Source organism: Hyalella azteca, unplaced genomic scaffold (assembly GCF_000764305.2).
Source record: "Hyalella azteca isolate HAZT.00-mixed unplaced genomic scaffold, Hazt_2.0.2 contig8816, whole genome shotgun sequence".
Lineage (NCBI taxonomy): Eukaryota > Metazoa > Arthropoda > Malacostraca > Amphipoda > Hyalellidae > Hyalella > Hyalella azteca.
The window spans coordinates 1-21,073 of record NW_025938901.1 but is presented as its reverse complement, the minus strand read 5'-3'; the positions used below and the strand labels follow the sequence as shown (position 1 = coordinate 21,073).

The 21,073-nt window shown below is 39.7% G+C and overlaps 1 protein-coding gene across 1 annotated transcript; it reads right to left on the bottom strand.

Annotated features, from left to right (window-relative positions):
* Window positions 1-628: 628 nt before the first annotated feature.
* On the bottom strand, window positions 629-16,072 carry LOC108681250 (the record flags this gene model as incomplete). Its single annotated transcript, XM_047881779.1, is given in 4 exon segments — window positions 629-1,564; window positions 2,258-2,306; window positions 15,374-15,786; window positions 15,995-16,072. Coding segments are annotated over 4 exon segments (1,182 nt in total), but the record flags the coding sequence as incomplete, so codon positions are not given.
* Window positions 16,073-21,073: the final 5,001 nt, after the last annotated feature.

The following is a 21,073-nucleotide window of genomic DNA, read 5'->3' as shown; positions in this document are numbered from 1 at the left end:
CCAAAAAACAGACAGATCGATGTAGCCATAAGCGTTTGATAGAACTTTCAGTGGCATGTGCTAAAATCGTGCTTACGCAAAGTTTTAGTAAGATCATTTTGCATAATCATTACGATGTCTTGACATGTTTTCTTTTCGTTGTTTTATTTTTTGTATCTTTGGTGAGACAAAAAAAGAGGCAATCTTTGGTGAGAGACAATCATGGCAATCTTTGGTGAGAGACAATCATGGCAATCTTTGGTGAGAGACAATCATGGCAATCTTTGGTGAGAGACAATCATGGCAATCTTTGTTGAGAGACAATCATGGCAATCTTTGGTGAGACAATCTAGGCAATCTTTGGTGAGAGGGAATTTCAAAACCAAAGATTGCCTCTCACCAAAGATTGCCATGTTTTTGTCTCACCAAAGATACAAAAAATAAAACAGCGAAAAGAAAACATGTCAAGACAACGTAATGATTATGCAAAATGATCTTACTAAAACTTTGCGCAGCCAAGCACGATTTTAGCATATGCATGTCACTGAGAGTTCTATCAAACGCATATGGCTACATCGATCTGTATGATTTTTGGTGGAGAGATGGAGAAACAAATTCTGAGATAGGGAACAAATCCTGACCTTCCAAATTTTTTTAACTGTATCGTTTTTTTTGGGACACCCTCTTTACAATATCATGTAAATGCTATGGGAAATTTACGCTGTCTGATGCCACTGATATCGACTCAGTCAACTCGGACTGCAATTTAAGGTTACACGCGCAATACCACCTCACAGAACGCAATGAAGTCCTGGTGTTTCATTTGCTTCTCGGTGTCATCAGCGCTCAGTGGCGTCTCTGAAATTATCTAGATTGAGGATGAAAATTTTAGACAAGTCTCTCCAACTCTTACTTTAATATTAGTTATTTGAATCTTAGGACCTTATTCAACCTTGATTTTTTCTTCTAATTGTATGAAAGTATTTTTTCCAATAGACTTGTACTTAATTCCTGGATAGTGGTGCAGATCGCGTGCCGTTTCGTCAAAATATTGGGTTCCTTGACGTACAAGCAACAATTTGTGCTTGCAAATTTCAGTTCGATTGCTTTCATGTTCGGGCACTTCCATTGACTTGTAAATCTCTGATTCTTTACGTACGAACAAAAAGTCTCCGACTTGTGTACACGTGGCATCCAAGTAGTAGTACCCTTTGTTGATCATGAATTGGATGAAGTTTTTGTCCTCGAACACACTTATGAGGCTTTGCCTATGGATTATATCTTCTGGTGGAAAGCCTTGCTGTTCCATTTGCACAAGAGTGTAATTGCTTGTGCGGTTCAATTTCTCCATATCGACATAGAAATCCCCTGACCACCTGTGCTCGATCACCCACACGTCCACAGTAACATCTTCAAAAGGGAAAACTTTGAGTACCGCCTCTTCAGTCATCTCGATGTCCAAGCTGAAGAAGTCCACGTGGCTCACGTTGAGCGCCAGGAACAGGGATCGCGCAGGGACGCATTGGGCCGAGTCGTACTGCGTAATTGTTCTGAAATTTGAATAGCCCGAATAATCTCGTCCTCCCTGAAAGAAAAAAAACTAAGTCAGCATTTGTTCTGATTGTTCGAGAGATTGAGACCATAACTTATTCCGCTGTTCAGGAATAGAACAAACAAAAACACGAGACACTTCAAGCCAGAGTGTACGGGATTGAAACCCTTACTCTATGTAGTAATTGCTTCAACTATTAATAGGAATCGCATAGTGACACACTCCAGCTTGCTTGTGGCACGCGTGGTCTGCGGACTTCATTCAACTGATGGAATTTAATTGGAAGATAGTCTTTGAAATATGAAGTCCCATTAAAGTTGTAACATCTCCGTTACTTTTGTAATTTGTTTGTTGAACGATTGATATTTCACCCACGTTAGTTGCCGTCATTGATCGCTATTCCGTTACCACATCCAAATCCTAATATAAAATTGGGAATATAAAGTATAAATGGTAGGAAAAATTGTCTTGTTTCAATGCGGCGTTGGGAGTAATCAAATAAGATCACTTAGTTTTAGGCTCCATTTGGACTCGTAATTTAGTTAAAATTGAAACAGTGCAATCTGTAATTGAATAAAATAACTCTCACTTTCAGCTTTTCCAACGCAGCGTTAACTAAAGTGATTTAGATTTTTTAATCATTCATCTTAGAAATCATATACTATAGCTGCAGGTATCAGTATCAGTAAAACTTGAAGCTTGACGTGCTTCAGAAGCTCGCCTCACCGTCCGAATGTACGTAGTGGCTCTCCAAAGCCATTTTATCTGAGGCCCATTTTTGTAATCACGACAGTTTCGGGGTAGTCGTTTAGCGACAGGCAAGTTGGACTCGTCCAGGCCTTGCGGTTGGCCAGCAGCAATTGCTTGTAGTTGTCCATGTCAGGCTCCACCAAGAGTCCAGTCCAACCTTGCTCCATCTCCAGACGCAGGGTGTTCGACATGTACACACCGTCCAACGCTCCCGCTTCCACGAAATATCCTTTTTTACCGGGAGGATAAAAGTCCCTCAGATACGAGTCTATCCAAAGCTCGCTGAGCAATTTACCCTCATAGTCGCCCGAAAATAGGCGCTGTAATTCGTAGGGCCCTGTCCTTGGAGGCCGCAAATAGTCACGCTTGATAATGGATAACAAAGATGGATCGTCGGGTTGAAGTGGTCCTTTCATCCGGTATACTACCTGGAACAGAGCAGTGTAATCTCACAACTCTTTATTTTTGACGTATTCACCTCCAAAGCATGAGATGGAAGAATTTTAAACTTGTTAAATTAAACGTTTCTTAATTAACTCATGTTTTTAACACACAAAATATGAGCAGGGGAAATGAAAAAGTAAAATTCAGAATATACTACGATATTATGCCTCGTTGTTGAAAATTAACCTTACCTCGACAAGGTTCGCAGCGTGCTTTTCAATCGAATCATGTTTGAGCTCCAAAACTGCCTTCGGCATAATCAACTGGACCTGAAATTTTGAAGGTTGAAAACATCATAATACCATTGTTTTATATTTTAAACCCACATATCACTATTACCATACTGAAAAATGTTTCTTTACTTGGATAAACTTATTGAAATAGTTATAGATGAACATTAACTTTTCTCAACCTGCTCTAATAATTACACTGTACATTGCACAGTGTACAGGCCAGGGCAACATTCATACAGTATATAAGCAGCGAAAACGGAAAAGGAGGAAAATTCGATGGATAGCAATGGTCAACGGAGAAAATTGTTCTGAGATAATTTAGCGTGAGTAATTTTTGCTGCTGATTTCAAAGCTTGCTTTGTTTTTCCTCTGGTATGTACAGTTTTTTAAATATTCTCATTCTTTTGCGAAGTATATTTGATACTTATATATGTATAAATAATTACACAGGCCACAAGGAAAATTGTTCCGAGATCATTTTGCCTGGGTTGGAAAACCTTTTTGCTGCTGATTTCAAAATTGGCTAAACTATTTTTTTTTCTAGCACTAGTTTTTGAAATATTCGCACTTATGAGGCACATAAACATATATATAATAAAATAATAATGTATAATTTTAATTTCTGGAGCCGCTACTCGAAAGTATGGAGACACTAACAATGCATGTGTACAAAATTTGAATATTTTCAGGTCAACGTGGTTTTGTGGTGCATATAAAGGCCGGTCCACACGCTCAGTTTTACACAACGATTTGTCTGCGCAGATAATAACGTTGCGATAATCGTTGCAGATAAAACGTTGCGTGTGGACGGGAAAACTGCGCAGTTTTGAAACCGGCGGGAAAACTGCACAGTTGCAGCGAAATCTGAGCTCCAGAGCATAGATTTCGATTAACTGCGCAGAGGAGTCGGAACGTGTAGAGTGTAGACGGTAGCACCGTTTTCCGATTCAATTTGTGCTCAATTTCAATGATTCTGGCGACAATGGCGAAACTTCGGTAATGTCCTCGGGAATTTATTGCTCTATACGAATATTTTCCTTGCATTTGGTTAGTAAAATCCAAGAACTATAGTAACAGGGAAAAAAAGTTGGAGACATACAAGAGCTTAGTATACAAATTCGAATAAATCGATGAAAGCGCAGACAGGGAAACAGCTGTAAAAATTAATAATTTGCGAAGTTTTTACCGTAAATAATTGGGAAGAAATTAAAAAATCGATTTCATCTGGAGCTGGAGAAGATGATATCTCCAAGCCATCTCTCTGTTATTTTGATTCCTCGCATTTCCTAAATGCTCCAATCTTTTTTTTAACAAGGCACAATGCCAAAATTGACCAAATACTGCCCCCTACATAGTGAGATCGCGCCAAACTGAGCAAACTACACAGATAAGTCGGTGCCGTGTGGACGCGCTAAAAATTGCAACGATTTCATTCCAACTATTTAGAACTGCGCAGACAAATCGTTGTGTAAAACTGAGCGTGTGGACCGGCCTTAATGGCCGACTAAGCCCAGGTACTTCACTACTTTCTGAAATAAAAATCAAACAAATTTCAGTCATTGGTTCAAAGGACATCACCAAACGATGTCAATTTAATACGGTTCTTATTTCACAGGAACCTTATTTTATTCGAAGCGCAAAATTTGTTGCAAGACAGTTGAAGACACGTCTAAGTAAGACACGTCACGGCAACAGGCCATGGGCCTATTGTCTTCAACGCCGACACTTCTATTCTAAGTTTCAATTTTATCCCTGTTTAGGACAATCAGTGGGAATAAACAGACGCTGACGACCTGACGTCACTGGCGGCAGTACTTAAGCGTTTCTTGTGTTGACTAGGTGTTGAACCATGGTTGAATTAATACATTAATTCAACCATGGTGTTGAACGACACACGCTGCTCATTTCAATTGCGTAATCGTCCCATGAAAAGTGAAGTATGTGACTCGAAATCAATTACCAATTTTAAAGGCTGACCATTGTCATAAAGAAAAATTTCCTAGATTAATGTACAATGTGCAAAGCTTCATAAAGTAAGTTCGTTGGAATACCCGACTGGAATACCGAAGTTTCACCGTGCCTGGGCTGAGTCTTCACCACCGAGCCGTTGCGGGTAAAATTAGGCGTTGAAACAAGGATGCAGAGTGTATTCATAAGTAATTGCTTTGCTCATTTCCCGTGATTATGTGCTTATTACGTTGGAGCATCAGATTTGTTACCGGAGTGAGATCGAAGTGTCGCTGTGAATTGTGCAATTTTTGAAGAATTACAAATTATTAGAAGATAAAATTTCTAAAATTAACATCGAGCATGGCAATGTTAAAAGACAACAAATTCCAACTGCAATTTCGACGGAGTAATTGTTCTATTCTTTTTTAAAGCCGCTGTAGGCAGAATTTTATAGACCCTGAATAGTTTACCTTGTATCTTTTTGTTATAAAGTTGAAGACTTCCTAATTCTTACTATCATTTACCTCATTTCGAGATCTTTAAGCACTTCTACTCTGCCACGAGATTAAATCTGAAATACAATTGTTTCGTACTAAAATATTACGTTAACTCGTCAATTTCTTGTCCTCTGATACAAATTAGAAAACTGTCAGGTTGCTTTGGCCAGAGTGGCTATAAGTGGCACGATGATATACGGTTCTAGCGTCAAAACAGCGAACTAGTTAGCAAAGGAGCAATGACAACACAGGGGGAGAAATTCTGTAGTTATTATATTCTAGGAAATCTAGTTCAATACAATCGGGCAAGTCGGCGAAGCTAAGACACGATTTACACGGAATATAGTCCTATACTGCCACACAAAAATATGAAGCTCAGACAGAATTTACACAGGGGAATTTCCCGACATAGTATTTGTTTCAAAGTATCCTATCCCGACCTATCTACCCAGTTATTTCATTGCTACGACACCCTTCTCTACGGGAAATAAGACAGTTTCTAACTATGTTTCCCGAAGTACATCACCGAAGTTTGTGGAGACGATTGAGTCCACGGCGCAGCTGACGGCGAAGATTTCCAAGGCGAATGTGACTGCGAAGCTTAGCAATCGGAGTTCTTCGGTCCGCGTTCCCTGGTGTGCGTTTTATTTGGGTGGTGCGTTGTTCAATTAGTGCAGTACGCTTGGTTATTTCTGTAGATGCTGGCTTCCGGAATAAAACTATCTCGGCGGCAATTTGGTCGTCGCTCCTTTTATCCGATGATAAGTCGTGAGATCTCGGAGCTATTTCACTATTTCGAATCGCTATTTCTTCTATTCGCTATTTCTTCGTCTCGAACACCACAATCGATTCTCTAACATTCACTGTTCCGTGAATACGTGCTACAACGACGTGCGGACGGCAAGATCTTCCGCGCTCGACTGACTCCGCGCTCGACTGGCTCTGCCCTCGAGGCTGGCTCGACTAAACCCACTACAGCGGCTCTTCCTTTATATAGCTCCGCTCTACCGTGTAGACCCGCCCTCGTTTGAATTCTCTGGCGGTTGGCTTGAATCTTTAATACATATAGAGTTGCGACCCCTACTAATTCCTATACTAATCAACCCGCGCTAAATAGTTCGCTGAATTAAACTTACTAAAGTCGTATCGTGAAATGACAAGTCGTTATCAAATTATAAACTGGTTGTTATGCCCACATGTGTTCGGAAATGGAATGCAAGCGGGTCTCGCCTTGAATTGAATTACCACCAACTATTCATAAAGATATTATTATTAGTCATTCCATCCCTAGAAATGAAGGAATTAGCTACCACGTTTAAACTGCATCATGTTGAAATTGCTTATACAAATCAAATCCATGCATTAAAATTGACTCCTGTGGATTCATTAGGCTGTGTTTTGGTAATGTTGCAGGAGAATTTCGAGGACTGATAATTGCGGGAGGGGGGGGGGGCAGCCGTAGGCCACAAATCTTACTCTTAAATAAGCCCTGGAGCCAACGCTCAGCTTCATCATGCATTAACTTTACTCAGCCTCAGAGCTAGAATCCACAAAGTACGCTTGAACTCCGTAATCCAGACAAGCGAAACACTACTGAAAGATAATAGCGCCGTAGGTCTTCAGCCAATCCTTAAACAAGCTCGCTCATAAGCAGGCAGATCCTCATCCGGCTGTACATACTCCGGCCTAACCTCTTCTTGCCAAACCTATTCACGCTGTCCCGGCTCACAATCTTTTTGCAGCCAATGACTGGCTTTGCCAGCACACCTGGACCGCCTTTCTAACTTCCTGCAGCCAACGAGGTTAGGTTAGGTCCACTCGGGTTTATTTTGAGTGAAGAAATGTCGCAACTTGTGTAGGTTAGGCCTGAAGAGGTTAGGCTGGAAAAGGTTTGGCCAGATGCGGCATGGCCATGTTTACCTTTGGCTCGTGGGTCGGGCTGTACGTTCACCATCAAATTTCCAAAATTCATGTGTTGTGTGCTTTTCGCTTTAATCATAAATCTGCCCGACACACGTTTTTTGGGGCGAGCCACAATTTATTGTACTTGTGGACATCCAACTCTACGGCTTTGAGCACCTGACTTCATAGGCTGTTATGCCCTCTAGCGTTCTTACCTACGGAATGAAATATGAACTAACTGTGAAGTTTGGCAAAGCTGGCCTCCGGCATGCGCCCCGCGGTAGGAATGCTTGGTACTGGTGTATAAGCTGTTGAATCCTTAGTAATGGTGAATTTAAGAGAATGATGGTGATGAAATTAGGATATTTGAATAATTATGGGATGTTTGAATCATTGTGAAATGTTTGGGACATGGTAAGATTTTTTAATTATTGTGAGATGTTTGAATTATTGTGAAGTGTTTGAATCATTATGAGATGTTTGAATCATTGTGAGATGTCTGAATCATTGTGAGACGTTTGAATAATTGTGAGATGCTTGAATCATCGTGAGATGCTTGAATCATTATCAGAGGTTTGGGTCATTGTGAGATATTTGAATCATATTGTGTGATGTTTGGGTCAAGGTGAGATGTTTAAACCCATGGTTGAACTATATAAGGTTGACCCACGAGGACATCAGTCTTTCAGTTCAGTTTAATTGTTACGTCACTGAGATCGAAAAACGTAAACAATCCCGTCATTCCCCCGACGCACTGTCATGGAAGGTACGTTCCCACCAGGGAATACCAGAAAATGACAGGTCTTACAGCTCTCGACCCTATTATACCAGATTTCCCACCAGAAAAACGAACCTATCTAAGATAATGATGAAACTGTAAAGATAATCCAGTAAATACAATGAAGATAATGTACTGTGACCTCGCAGGTTAGGTTAAGATAGGTCAAGTTTCACTATCTTTAAGATAATTTTATAGTGAACTTGACCTAACCTGTGTAGACTCTCACCATTTAAAGATAATCGAAAATTATCTTAGACGTATTTTTGCGTTTTTGAAAATAATGATTATCATAGAAGATAAATCGACCTGTAAGACCGACCCTATGCCACTACAGCTTTCTGGTATAATACCAGATTCTGGTATTATCTCCATTAATTTAATACCAAAATGGTATGCAGCAGTAAAAAGACGGATTGGTTGACTGGTTTGATCGCTTTTCAGTGATTGGTTGATGCCCGTGACGTCACTGAGATCAGTGTCGTCACAGGCGAACTACAACAACGAACTACATCCGCAAAAATGAGAATCTTATATGTCAACCTTATACTAGTTCAACCATGGTTTAAACCATTGTGAGATTTTTGAATCATTGTGAGATGTTTGAATAATTGTGAGATGTTTGAATAATTGTGAGATGTTTAAATCATTGTGAGATGTTTAAACCATTGTGAGATGTTTGAATCATTGCGGGATATATGAATCAATCATTGTGTTATATGAGAGAACGCTTGACACTGGCTCATGTGACAGTATATTTTGCCCTGATGTATGAGATGGATGTTTGTGGCTTGGAATAGAGAAGAATGTTAGAGACTGATGAATGGGGTGGAATGTAGGGATAGAATCGGGCAATGCAAAAGGCAATATATGTAATGAAATGCCCCCTCCATTCCTCCCAGTATAAGGGGTGAAAAGAGGGGGGATTTTTTAACGCACATTTCAATTTCGGCCGTGTCCGTCCCGAAGGTATCATGTGCCAACTACGCCCGCCCTGCACTCGCCCCACGGTTGTCAGATAATAGACCGAATTCTTACCAGGCGCTTATTTTGTTCGTGCAACCAAAACGTAAAGCGGGTATAGAGCAGCTAGTTCACACTCAAATCAAGCTTGAGGCGTCCATATTTCAGAAGCTGGCCACCTCCTAAATTTCGATTGGGTAACTACGTACATATAGCTATTTTACATAGCTTATTTAGCTTATTTTAATATTCTACTTACAAAGGATCACATTTATAAAAAATGAATGTGCTAGAGAAAAACAAAGCCAGTTTTTTAATCAGCAGCGAAAATGATTCCCAGCCCACACAAAATGATCTCAGAAAAAATTTCTCTGTTGATTAGTGTAACTATTTATACATACTGTACACAATTATCAAATATTTATCCGAAAGGAATGCCAATATTTACAGAACTGGAAGTGCTAGAGAAGAAAGAAAGCCAGTTTTTGAATCAGCAGCGAAATTTTTCTTTGCTGACCAGTGTAATATCTGTAAAACAAAGCACACATACATACATTATATATATACATAGCAGTTTTAGCGTTTATTAGGCCGTAAGCCAGTCACCGATTCTTAAAATCGCAGAACATTTGCAGCTTGTTGCAGTCTTTAAACTCGCAACTCACTGCTAAAATTCTGCTAGAAATATATAGACCTCTGTAATTCATGCTTTACTGTACCATCACCTCAACCATAATCATGGTGCCAAAAATTGCGATGCTGGCGAGGACCAGAAGAAGAAGAATAGATGACCGTATGATCTGCTGCATTGCGGCCAAATTAGTCCCCGGTATCTTTCCCTATTAAAAAAAATATAATTACAATAAAATTTATTTATACACTTGAGTTCCACTATAGTATACTAGGAGTTTAGTAAATGCAAATTCAAATTTATACTAGTTGGGTAATGTTTCTGACTTTTGCCAGAGTTTGCGAGCGTTTCAAATGTTGAAAAGCATTCACAAAGATGTAAATCAGTGGTTCCCAAAGTGGGCGATATCGCCCCCCTAGGGGCGATGGAAAGATTTCGGGGGGCGGTAAGGAAGAAGAGGGTGGTTGGGGGGCGATAAGGGGGCGACAATCCGAAGTCGAAGTCAGAAGTTCGAAAGTTTGTTTGACGATATGTAAACAACACGTGCAGCACACGACTCTCAGCGATGGTTTTGTCTCCCAGATCTATTTTTTTAGCCTCTCCTGGGTTTACGTCTGGGACAAATTAACGGCCGTACTCGCGGCCGGTCTCACGGCCAATTTCCAAATTCAATGATCAAGGAATATCTCTCAAAACTAATGAACTTAACTCGATGAAACTTGGTACACGTATTCATTATGGACCTAACAGTAATGTTTAGCTCGTGAAAATTGCTTGAATTTTGCCATCGTTTGTTGGTGTCATAGTTATATGGCAATACGGCCGAAATTCACAGTGATCAAGTAATTTCTTCCAAACTACCAAACAGATTCGAACGAAATTTTGAATTTGCAGTCCTAACTGCCGAATGGTAATGTTTAGCTCGTGAAAATTTTTTCGATTGCGCCCTCGTTCGCGAGTTTTTTTTATTTCACCTTCATTCGTGGTTTAAACAGCAATACATGTTTATTTAAATTCGCAATAATCAAGAAATTTTTTCCGAACTGCTGAACAGATTTGAACGAAACTTAGTATTTAAATATCTAACCTCAGCAACGGTGATGTTTAGCTCGTTACAATTTTTTCGTTTTGCCTTCGTTTGCCAGTTATACGGCCTTATACGGCTCTTGGTTAAACCGGCTGGTAGAAAAGCCGGTCGTTCCTTCAATATCTGTATAACTCGCGGACGAAAGCAAAATAAAAAAAAATTGTCACGAGCTAAACATCACCGTTGAGAGGTTAGGTATTTATATACAAAGTTTCATTGAAATTTGTTCTGTAGTTTGGAAGAAATTTCTTGATCGCCTCGAATTTAAGTGACAAATTACCCGGCGATACGGGCCGAATATAGGGAAGTGTGAAATCAAGAATGACGGTGAAATGAAAAAAAAAGCTCGCAAACAAAGGTAAAATCTAAAAAAATTATAAGCTGAAAAATTACCGTTTGGTAGTTAGGAATGTATATTCAAAATTTCGTTCAAATCTGTTCAATAGTTTGGAAGAAATTCTTTGATCACTGCGAATTTCGGCCTGTTTCGCAATATACGCGTTACTCACGAATGGAAGTGACATTTAAAAAAATTACAAGCTGAATAACACCGTTAGGTTCTGATGAATACATGTTCCAAGTTTCATAGAGCTGTGTTCATCAGTTTTGGAGATACTACTTGATAATTGAATTTGGAGATTGGTCAAGAGACCGGCCACGAGTCAGGCCGTAAATTCGCCCGAGACACCCTAGGTTTCTGGCGCTGAAACAGTTGAAGGAGCTGAAAAACACATTGGTTCACTAAATGGGCTTCTATTTGTGAAATACACATTTGTGTTTAACCTTTATCTTTTAAAATTGCAGCGTACTAAATTTCAAGAAAGAGGCGTATGTACGTGGGGGGCGCTAGAAATTCACTAGGGAGCCAAAGGGGGCGCCAGCCTGAAAATGTTTGGGAACCACTGATGTAAATGATGTACTCCTATATTAACACTGCCTGATCGAGCACATCTACGATCAGTTGTTCTCGAGCAACGAACCATTTTCATACATATAGCACCTATGATGTCCAAAACTTGCAATTTGTGCTGCGTCGATAATAGTTAAAATATCCCGAATTCCAAATCGCCCACAAAGCAATAAATGCAGGTTGTGTGAATGTTGATTTTTGAACAGTAGAAATTATGTGTCTATTGCTAAGTGGTCATCTAAACTGTATAGAAATAGTACGATTTCAGCATGGTCTCACAAATTTTTCCAACTAAAAACAGAATTGTGCATGCCATATAAAGAATGAGGTAGATTAAGTAAGCATAGTAATGCATAGCTAAATCTGACCATAAAATCAATTCTTACTCTGATAAATTACTTTCCCTTCTCTACATGTTAACGGAAACAATTTTATGTATTGACTGTATGGCATACAAGGATGATTATTTGTCATTTGATATGTATTAAATATTATACTCATAAATGTCAATTAAATTAGAGATAAACGGTCCACTCACCAATAGCTGCTCCAATTCTTTCTTGGTTTGCAGTTTACGGCGTTACGCTGGTCATGCATCTGACACCGAATCCGTTGAGCTTCCGTGGGGCTCTCTCCGTTTGAGAAATGATTGCAAACGTTCGTGAACTGAGTTTGCAAGCCCTGTTTAGCGTGGGCTCCCGCTCTCACAATCGGAATCTTGTTCACGGCCGTTTGGAAACCACGCTCGCAGAGAATGCTCGACCGATGTAAATAGGTCTTTAGACGAAAAATTCAGTTCATTATTTTTCAACCCTTATGATAACCGCTTATTATAGATAAGCGGCGTGGTGGATAAGCGGCGTGAGTAAAACGTTTAAGATACAGATAACTTAAAAATTATCGACTGCGAAGAAATGAAATATTTGGGTACTTCACTTTTATATTGATGCAAGGTTTTACTGGATGATCAAGATTGGTTACACGAGGAAGTCATGAGAATATACAGAGCTCACCGGTCGTAATCTCGTCAATTTTGGGTAATTGGTAGTCCAGAGAATATAAGACCTGACTCATGATTAATAATGCAGTGAATTCAAGTCGTCAACCGCTCTGAGTTATCTACCAGCGGTGAGATCCTGAACAATGCACAATTAATCACTGTTAATCCATGTATACAAATACAAAAAGCCATCACTGCATCACGAAAATTTCGTCTAATCAATACATGTTGTTCAACACGTCCAACATTGGCGAATTAATGGAATTTCTACGCCATCGTGATTAGGCAACACTCATCATGCAGCTTACCTTGCGTGCGTTGACTAAAACAAATGCCTCGAATATCGAACTCGTTTTAGACTGGATGCTCGACATCACTCCAACCTCTTTCCTCATTGCCATGAGGAAAAATTTAAAAACATTTTTTTCTTGATGCCAAGCTTCAGCACCCGCTGCGTCCACAGTACCGCCGTGTGTCCTGTTGTCGCCCGGCCAAGAATGTTTTACTTTCAGGCTGCTTCCAATCTCCAGCTATATATCCAGGCAAACGTTAATGGCCGGAGCAAACATTAAACATGAACGCCGTGAGCGGGGGGAGACTGTGAGTAAGCCAACTTACGTCATGCATCCACCACCGCAGCACTTCATGCACATTGAACCAACTATGGTACTGCGAGTTAGCTGCTAAACATCGTGGCCTCCAAGAAGACTTGTAATGTTCGACGACTCCTCGTCAAGACGTCACGACCGGGCTGAGTTTCGACTGCAGAGGAAGTGATCGAACTGGGTCGGCCCTGTATCTATGCTACGCTCAGTTAAGGTCTACTTCACGCTGACACCAAATCAGCGCCGTTTTGCCAAAGGTCTTTATGTAGTCATTGCCATTTTGTCATTCATTACATATAAAAGCGCAGCTTTTACCTACGCTACTGCTCCCAACCTGCGCTACTGCAATATGTAACTGTCAGCAAGCCATCAATACTGGGCTGCAGTTTCACAATAACCGATGCTTCAGGGATATATCTAAACATTTCATTGTTTGTGTCTATTTTTCGAACCAAGTTCCTTTTTAATTAAGGCCCTTCAAGAATTTATCCTGTCAAATGAAGGGTCAAAATGAAACGCTTTTACATAGAAATTGAACTGGCAAAAATCTAGGCATATAAACTGAGAAGAAATTACTGTTGCAGAAGGCTTATAAATGAATTTAGTTTAAAACTCGATATTCATCCCTATGGAAACGTCTCTCTTAATTCTTAATAAAAAAATGAATGAACCGCTATGAAATTAAACATCTCTAAGCGCTGTTAGTACTTGCGTTGATGTTGGCCGTACTGAAATGTAAGGAAGTCGTAGTCGTCACTTATAGATTGTAGATGCCCTTACGGGAATCATAGCTGAATTGTTGAAGCTAGGTTTCTCGGGACATTTAATGTTTGAAAACCGGCAAAGCCGCCTGTCACAGACCCTTGCAGCAGACGCGGCCGGAGACGCAGACAGTTAACCGTGACGCGGGATTTTAGAAGAACCTCCCTGGTCCGAAGTTTAGCTCCTTTTATACGTAACAACCACGCTCAGCTTACCCTATGCCTGGAATTGACGCCGAATTCCTACCCAGATGGAATTTCTCTCCTGATAATCTTGCCAACGTTTGATGTAAGAAACCCCAGTTTTGAGGGCTCGAAACCATCGCATCTCACATACCTCGTCGTTTGAACCCACATTCCTAACTTTCTCAACACCTTCATCCAAACTTTCAATGAAATTCATAATTTAAGTTATCTAATAATTCTCCCTCATACTACGTTTTATTCAGATCAACAGATGTTTTATGTAGCAGGTTAACTCATTTTGACACGGCTTGATAATTGGGACGTGTGTTTACGGTTAAAGATGCAGTATTCGCTGATTAAATCGAATGAACACAAGTCCATCAAGTACTTCTGACAGCCTCAGACTCCAGATGAGGAGAAAGGTCTGAACTTGCATCTAGTGCCACATGTATTGAATAGTGCCAAAATTGGCTACTCGAGCGAATTAATATAAAAGATAATTTATATTCCGTTTATTATATGACCATGTTCTAGGATTTTACTCACCTGCGTTATTTTGCGCACATTCTTTACATTACCATGACCTTTTTCAGATACAGAACAATTTCTTCTATTATTCTAATAACTATGAACTTGAAAAGAAGCTTCGTTTCTCTGGACATATACCCCTAATGTAATGAATATTTAACTCGTTAGACATGAAAGTCTATTTATTTTTATTGTTTTTTTGCTTCATAGATTTATACCTCAATCCAGGATAGTGGTGAGGATCACGAGTCGCAACGGGCGAATAAATGAAATCCGAACCAATCATTAATAATTTGTGCTTGCAAACTTCAGTTCGATTGCTCTCATGTTCGGGCACTTCCATTGACTTGTAAATCTCCGATTCTTTTCGCACGAACAAAAAGTCTCCGACGTGTGTACACGTTGCGTCTAGGTAGTAGTACCCTTTGTTGATCATGAATTGGATGAAGTTTTTGTCCTCGAACATGCTAATGAGGCGTTGCCTGTGGATTATATCCTCAGGAGGAAAGCCTTGCTGTTCCATCTCCACAAGAGTGTAATTGCTTGAACGGTTCACTTTGTCGACATCAACCATGGCAAAACCTTGTATTCTGTGTTCGATTGCCCACACGTCCACTAGGTTCCTCATTTTTGTAATCACGACAGTTTCGGGGTAGTCGTTTAGCGACAGGCAAGTTGGACTCGTCCAGGCCTTGCGGTTGGCCAGCAGCAATTGCTTGTAGTTGTCCACGTCAGGCTCCACCAAGAGTCCAGTCCAACCTTGCTCCATCTCCAGACGCAGGGTGTTCGACATGTACACACCGTCCAACGCTCCCGCTTCCACGAAATATCCTTTTTTACCGGGAGGATAAAAGTCCCTCAGATACGAGTCTATCCAAAGCTCGCTGAGCAATTTACCCTCATAGTCGCCCGAAAATAGGCGCTGTAATTCGTAGGGCCCTGTTCTTGGAGGCCGCAAATAGTCACGCTTGATAATGGATATCAAAGATGGATCATCGGGCTGAAGTGGTCCTTTCATCCGGTATGCTACCTGGAACAGAGCAGTGCAATCTCACAACTCTTTAATTTTAACGTATTCATCAATTAAACACAAGATAAAATAAGCTTAAAGTTGTTCCATTAAACCTTTCTCTATTAAATCACGTTTTTTAACATAAAAAATACGAGCAAGGTGAATGAAAAAGGTGAATTCCGAATGCATTATGATATTGTGCCTCGATGTTGAAAATTTACATCACCTCGAAAAGGTTTGCAGCGTGCTTTTCAGTCGAATCATTTTTAAATTTCAAAACAGCCTTCGCCATTATAAACTGGACCTGAAATTTTAAAAGGTGATAACATCATATAGTAATGATTGTCTTATATTTTAAACACATATTATTGTCGTTCTAAAAAATGTTTCTTTATATGGCAATGGTTAAAGATGAATATTAGCTTCTCTCAACTTACTCTGACATGTACACTGTACAGTGTACATTGCACAGTGTTACAGGCCTGAGTAACATACATACAGTGTAAGCAGGGAAAACAGAAATGGAGGACAATTCAATCGAAGACACTGGTCAACAAAGAAAATTGTTCTGACATCATTTAGAGCGAGTTGTAAATAATTTTTGTTGCTGATTCCAGAGCTTGCTTTGTTTTTTCTCTAGTACGTCTAGTTTTTAAATGTTCGCACTCTTTTGCGAAGTACATTTGATACTTCTATATGTTTAAACAATTACACTGGTATACGAGGAAAATTGTTCCGATATCATTTTGCCTGGGTTGGAAAACCTTTTTGCTGCTGAATTCAAAATTGTCTAAACAGTTTTTTTTAGCACGTCTTGTGTTTTAAATACACGCATTTTCAAGGTATATACATGTATATTTAAAATATAATAATAATATATCAATTGAATTTCTTGAGCCATTACTAGAAAGTATGGAGAATTATAAGGTAAGTTTATTACAGGGATTTTTCAGGATTTTGCATAATATTGGAGTAAATCGCATATAACATTTCTGCTAACAGCGATTACTACGTTAAAAAATTTGTATTTTAGAATATATTAATTCAAATGCCAAGGGAAACTAACAAGCAGAAATTTGATGTAATTTTCTCAAGCTATTTCAAATTAAGTAAATTGATATGGCTTCTGAAGACTGTAAAAAATGCCGAAAGGGGCTATACATATTACACATAATTAAATGTCTGTGTTGCCTGTGGCTTAATTAGAACCTAATGCATAAATAAAAATAATACACCAATAACAATAATTATATTTTCATGTATGTATTAATCAAATATACGTAACAAGCGCTAGTTCGAAGAGCAGTCATTAAGTTTGTACCTCAGAAGATAGTTATTTTCGCTGTAGTGTTAAAATTTATTGTCTAACTCGTTAATGTTTATACGCTTAGCGTTTGCCTCGTGTTAGGAGGCAAAGTCGACGCTCGTTAGCTCGATCTTAATTACTATTGCTTTAACCTTACCGGAGTGAAGACATCATGCTCAAACCATTGATCAATCTTGCTTTTCTGTTACTTAATTTGTGTTTGTGCGAGTGTGTTTTCATTTTATTTTGTTCCATTTAATTGCATGTTAGCACTTCTGTATTTCGCTCGTTTAAGATCTTCCTTAATTGGCTTCACGCCACTGCTTGAAACAACTTGGGTTATTGGCTCCTTGAAGCTTCGGTGTTAACCGATTATGTCACATGACTTAGTGCTGTGAATTGACTTGCATGCTTGCATGCGCTTAACTCTTTAAGTACGAGCGAACACTCCTTATACTGTTTTCACTATTTTCTTTCAAATAGTTCTCTACATGAGAACTCTTGTCTAGGGTTCCTTAACGGAAACAAATAGGTTTGTCATTTTGATTATTTGAAACTGTATTATCATTATTCTGAATTTGTATTATTATTGAATCATACATTATTCATGAATCATACTGAAATCCATTGCGGTATAACTTTGAACCCATTAATTTTAGGCTTAATTTGGGTTAAATATTGTGTTTTAGACTTCCAACTTTCGAACTTGTACTTATGAGCGAACGTATTCTACCACAGTGCACGAGTTCCTCATCGCGCTTCGTGCTTCTCGTTTCCTCGTGGCTTCGTTCTACGAAACAATTCTTTTTTCGGAACCACAACAAAAAAAGTTTCAACGCTTTCTTTGTTCTTTAATTTCCAATTGTACCAAAATTCAATATAATTCTTATCTTCTGAACTTCTGTAAGTGAGGGGACGTGAGTTGATGGCGAACTGTGCATCTGATAATAAGGTAATGAATTCAAAATAGTCTAAACCTTTGCGGCCAACAGTTATGTACAAACAACCTTTAATGGTCCTGATCATGCGTTCCCAAGCTGACCCGACCCATGCACTGTATAACGGGATTCTAATATGCTTCATGTTGTTCTTCAGAAGGGAATTATTGATATCATCGAATGCAGAATTCCCCAATACTTTAGCTGACTTAATGAAAGTGCTAGCATTGCCGCTGTAAATGGCATCGAGTATACCATAGCAATTACAAAATCTAGTAAATGCCTGCAAGAAATCACTAACGGACATGCTAGGTACCAATTCGAAATGAATAGCTCTAATACTAAGGCAAGTTAAGAGTAATAAATACATTTTGACGAAAGAGTTTCCCAGCAATTGACATGAAAGTGACAAGTGTAATCAACACCTACATTCTTGAAAGGTCGCAAGTAATTGACTTTACCGCCAACAAAATCAGTCTGTCGAGGATATTTGAATGGCCGACTGTTCAATTTACGACACGTAATGCACTGCGCTAAGACGCGTTTGATTACTGAGCGACCCGCAGGAATCCAAATCCCCGAGTTTCGCAGAAAGTTTAATGTGGAACCAAGTCCCAAATGTTTGCATCTGAAATGAGCATCCCAAATGAACAAATTAGTGAGGTGGCTAGTTTTAGGCAAAAGCAATGGGTTTCTAACATCGTCAGCGAGGTGAGTACATTTTTCGAGCCTGCCACGTGAGCGTAGCACACCCGATTCGTCCAAAAACAAATTCAAATTGTTGACCCATAGTGGAGGTTTAGTTTTACCTTTGGACTGCAAAAATTCAATTTCAGGCCCGAACGAAATGGATTGCTCGTGCTTTACCAAATACAACTTAGCCTTCTGAATGGCTTCAGCTTCGTCTTGGGCACTGCGTCTAAGCTTGGCAACAAATTTCAAAACTAAAGCTGTTATGCGAATCATCTTGTCCAAGTTAGAATACTTATCAGTAGGAAAAATCGGTTCGGGCACACCTGCAATCGCTGAGCCAGTTAGAGGAGTACTTTTGTCTTCTCGACCCTGCAAAGCAAAGTTAGAGGCCAAAGCCACATTAACAGGCGACAAACAACCAAGCTCACGCTAGGGCCAAACAAAAGTTGACGAGAGGAAATCTGGACCATGGATCCAGAATTGGAACTTCTTCTGAAATTCAACAATATTAACATCTCTGGTAACCAAATCTGCTGGATTGAGTTCGGTTGGAATGAACCTGAACTTTGCGTCTAGCCCGTACTTTTTCTCTAGTTCTACTCGAAATTCTGAAATGTCTTTAATTCTGTTCTTTGCAAATACGTTCTTGGCCTTAACTTTGTTCGTCAAGATCCAAGACAGCACAATCTGTGCATCAATTCCAATGTTACAGAAGATACTTCAAATTTTGCGCTCTCCAAAATGGAAAAAGAGACACTTGAAGGCCAAAAACACAGCAAATAATTCTAAAGTTGGAATGATCATCATACGGCTGAACTGCATAAATTGCATAGCCATAAGACTTTTTTGACGCGTCAGAAAATAAGATTAAAGATACTTCTTTATCAGAGTCAATGGTTTTGCGCTGGAAGGAGAAATTAGTGAATTGTTGTACATTAGACGATATTGTCTTCCATTCCTGACAATGCTCCTCAGTGAGAGGGTCGTCCCATGCATATTTCGCAAGCCAGACCTTCCTCAGAAATATCTTACTAGATTCTAAAGCAGGAGTCACAAGTCCCAGAGGATCGAACACTTTAGCCAGCTGTGACAAGACTTTCCTCTTTGTCACAATACCCTCCGTAGGGACCGGACTCACTCTGGATACCGCACATCGTGTCTGTCGCAGGATAATACTGGTAGCCAAGGACCTTCTCACTGCTACTCCCGTGATCTGTGCCACAACGGTCATTGTGAAATTCTCTCTGGAGAGCAGCATTGTTGGACACCCAACTACGTAAAGTGAACCCACCATCAGCCATTCTGGAACTGGTCTGATGGTACATCTGCAACAAACTCTCGTCATCGTTACCTGTGAAAAACAGATTGTCAACATAGTACATGTTCTCCCGTAAGACACGAGAGCAGACGTCATCAGGATATTTCTTCACATGATGTTGAATGACGAAATTAAGGACAAATGGTGAACAAGATAAACCGAAAACCAAGGAAGTATATCGGTAAGCTTTAAGGTTGTTGTTTGAATCGCTCCACAAAATTGAAAAGCGGTTGCGATCAACCACATTTTTAAGTTTAATCATTAGAAATGCCGATTTGATATCGGATATAACTAGGTAATCATTTGACCTGATGTTAAGGAGTAATCAAAAAGTTTGTTTAATAGGTCTACACCTGGAAACGCTGTCTCATTCAGAGACGGCGAATCCCCAATTTTAAGACTGCAATTCAATACAGGGCGAATCTTAGTAGTGACTTGAGCCTCCTCTCGAACAACCGGTCTGTGTGGAATCCAAATGTGATCATTCACATCAATTTCATCTAGCGGAAGTTCCTCAAGAACTCCGTCTGTAAGCTGCTTAGCGAACACCTCACCGTAGGCGTCGCGCATACCGGTTTTGTCGAGCCGCTCTATCACTCTCCGAAGTACAGCCTTGGCAACTTCAAAGTTAGGTTTTGCATCAGCAATTTTGTCAGGCCACCAGGGTATTCCAACAAAATATTTACCATCTTCTAGAACCAAAGACTTCTCAAAATAGTCAAGGTGAGAAGCGTGTGAATTGGCAATTTCATTGTTAGTCTCCTTAATTCCAATAGAATCCAACTTAAACAGATTGTCCAAGTGGCCCTCAATTTCACTGTCTTTGGCAAGACTAGCAATTGGATCTCTGCATGTACAGACGGGATCCAGAACAAAATTGACCAATGATGAGGATACTGAAGGATCTGACAGACTGACACTGCACTTGAAACCTTGCTAAGTGAAGTAATCTGACTTGAAGTTAAGAAATTCTCAACATCACCAAAGGGAATAAGTTTACCTGCTAATGAAAATGCACTGCCACGCAAGCACGGAACTACACGGAAATCT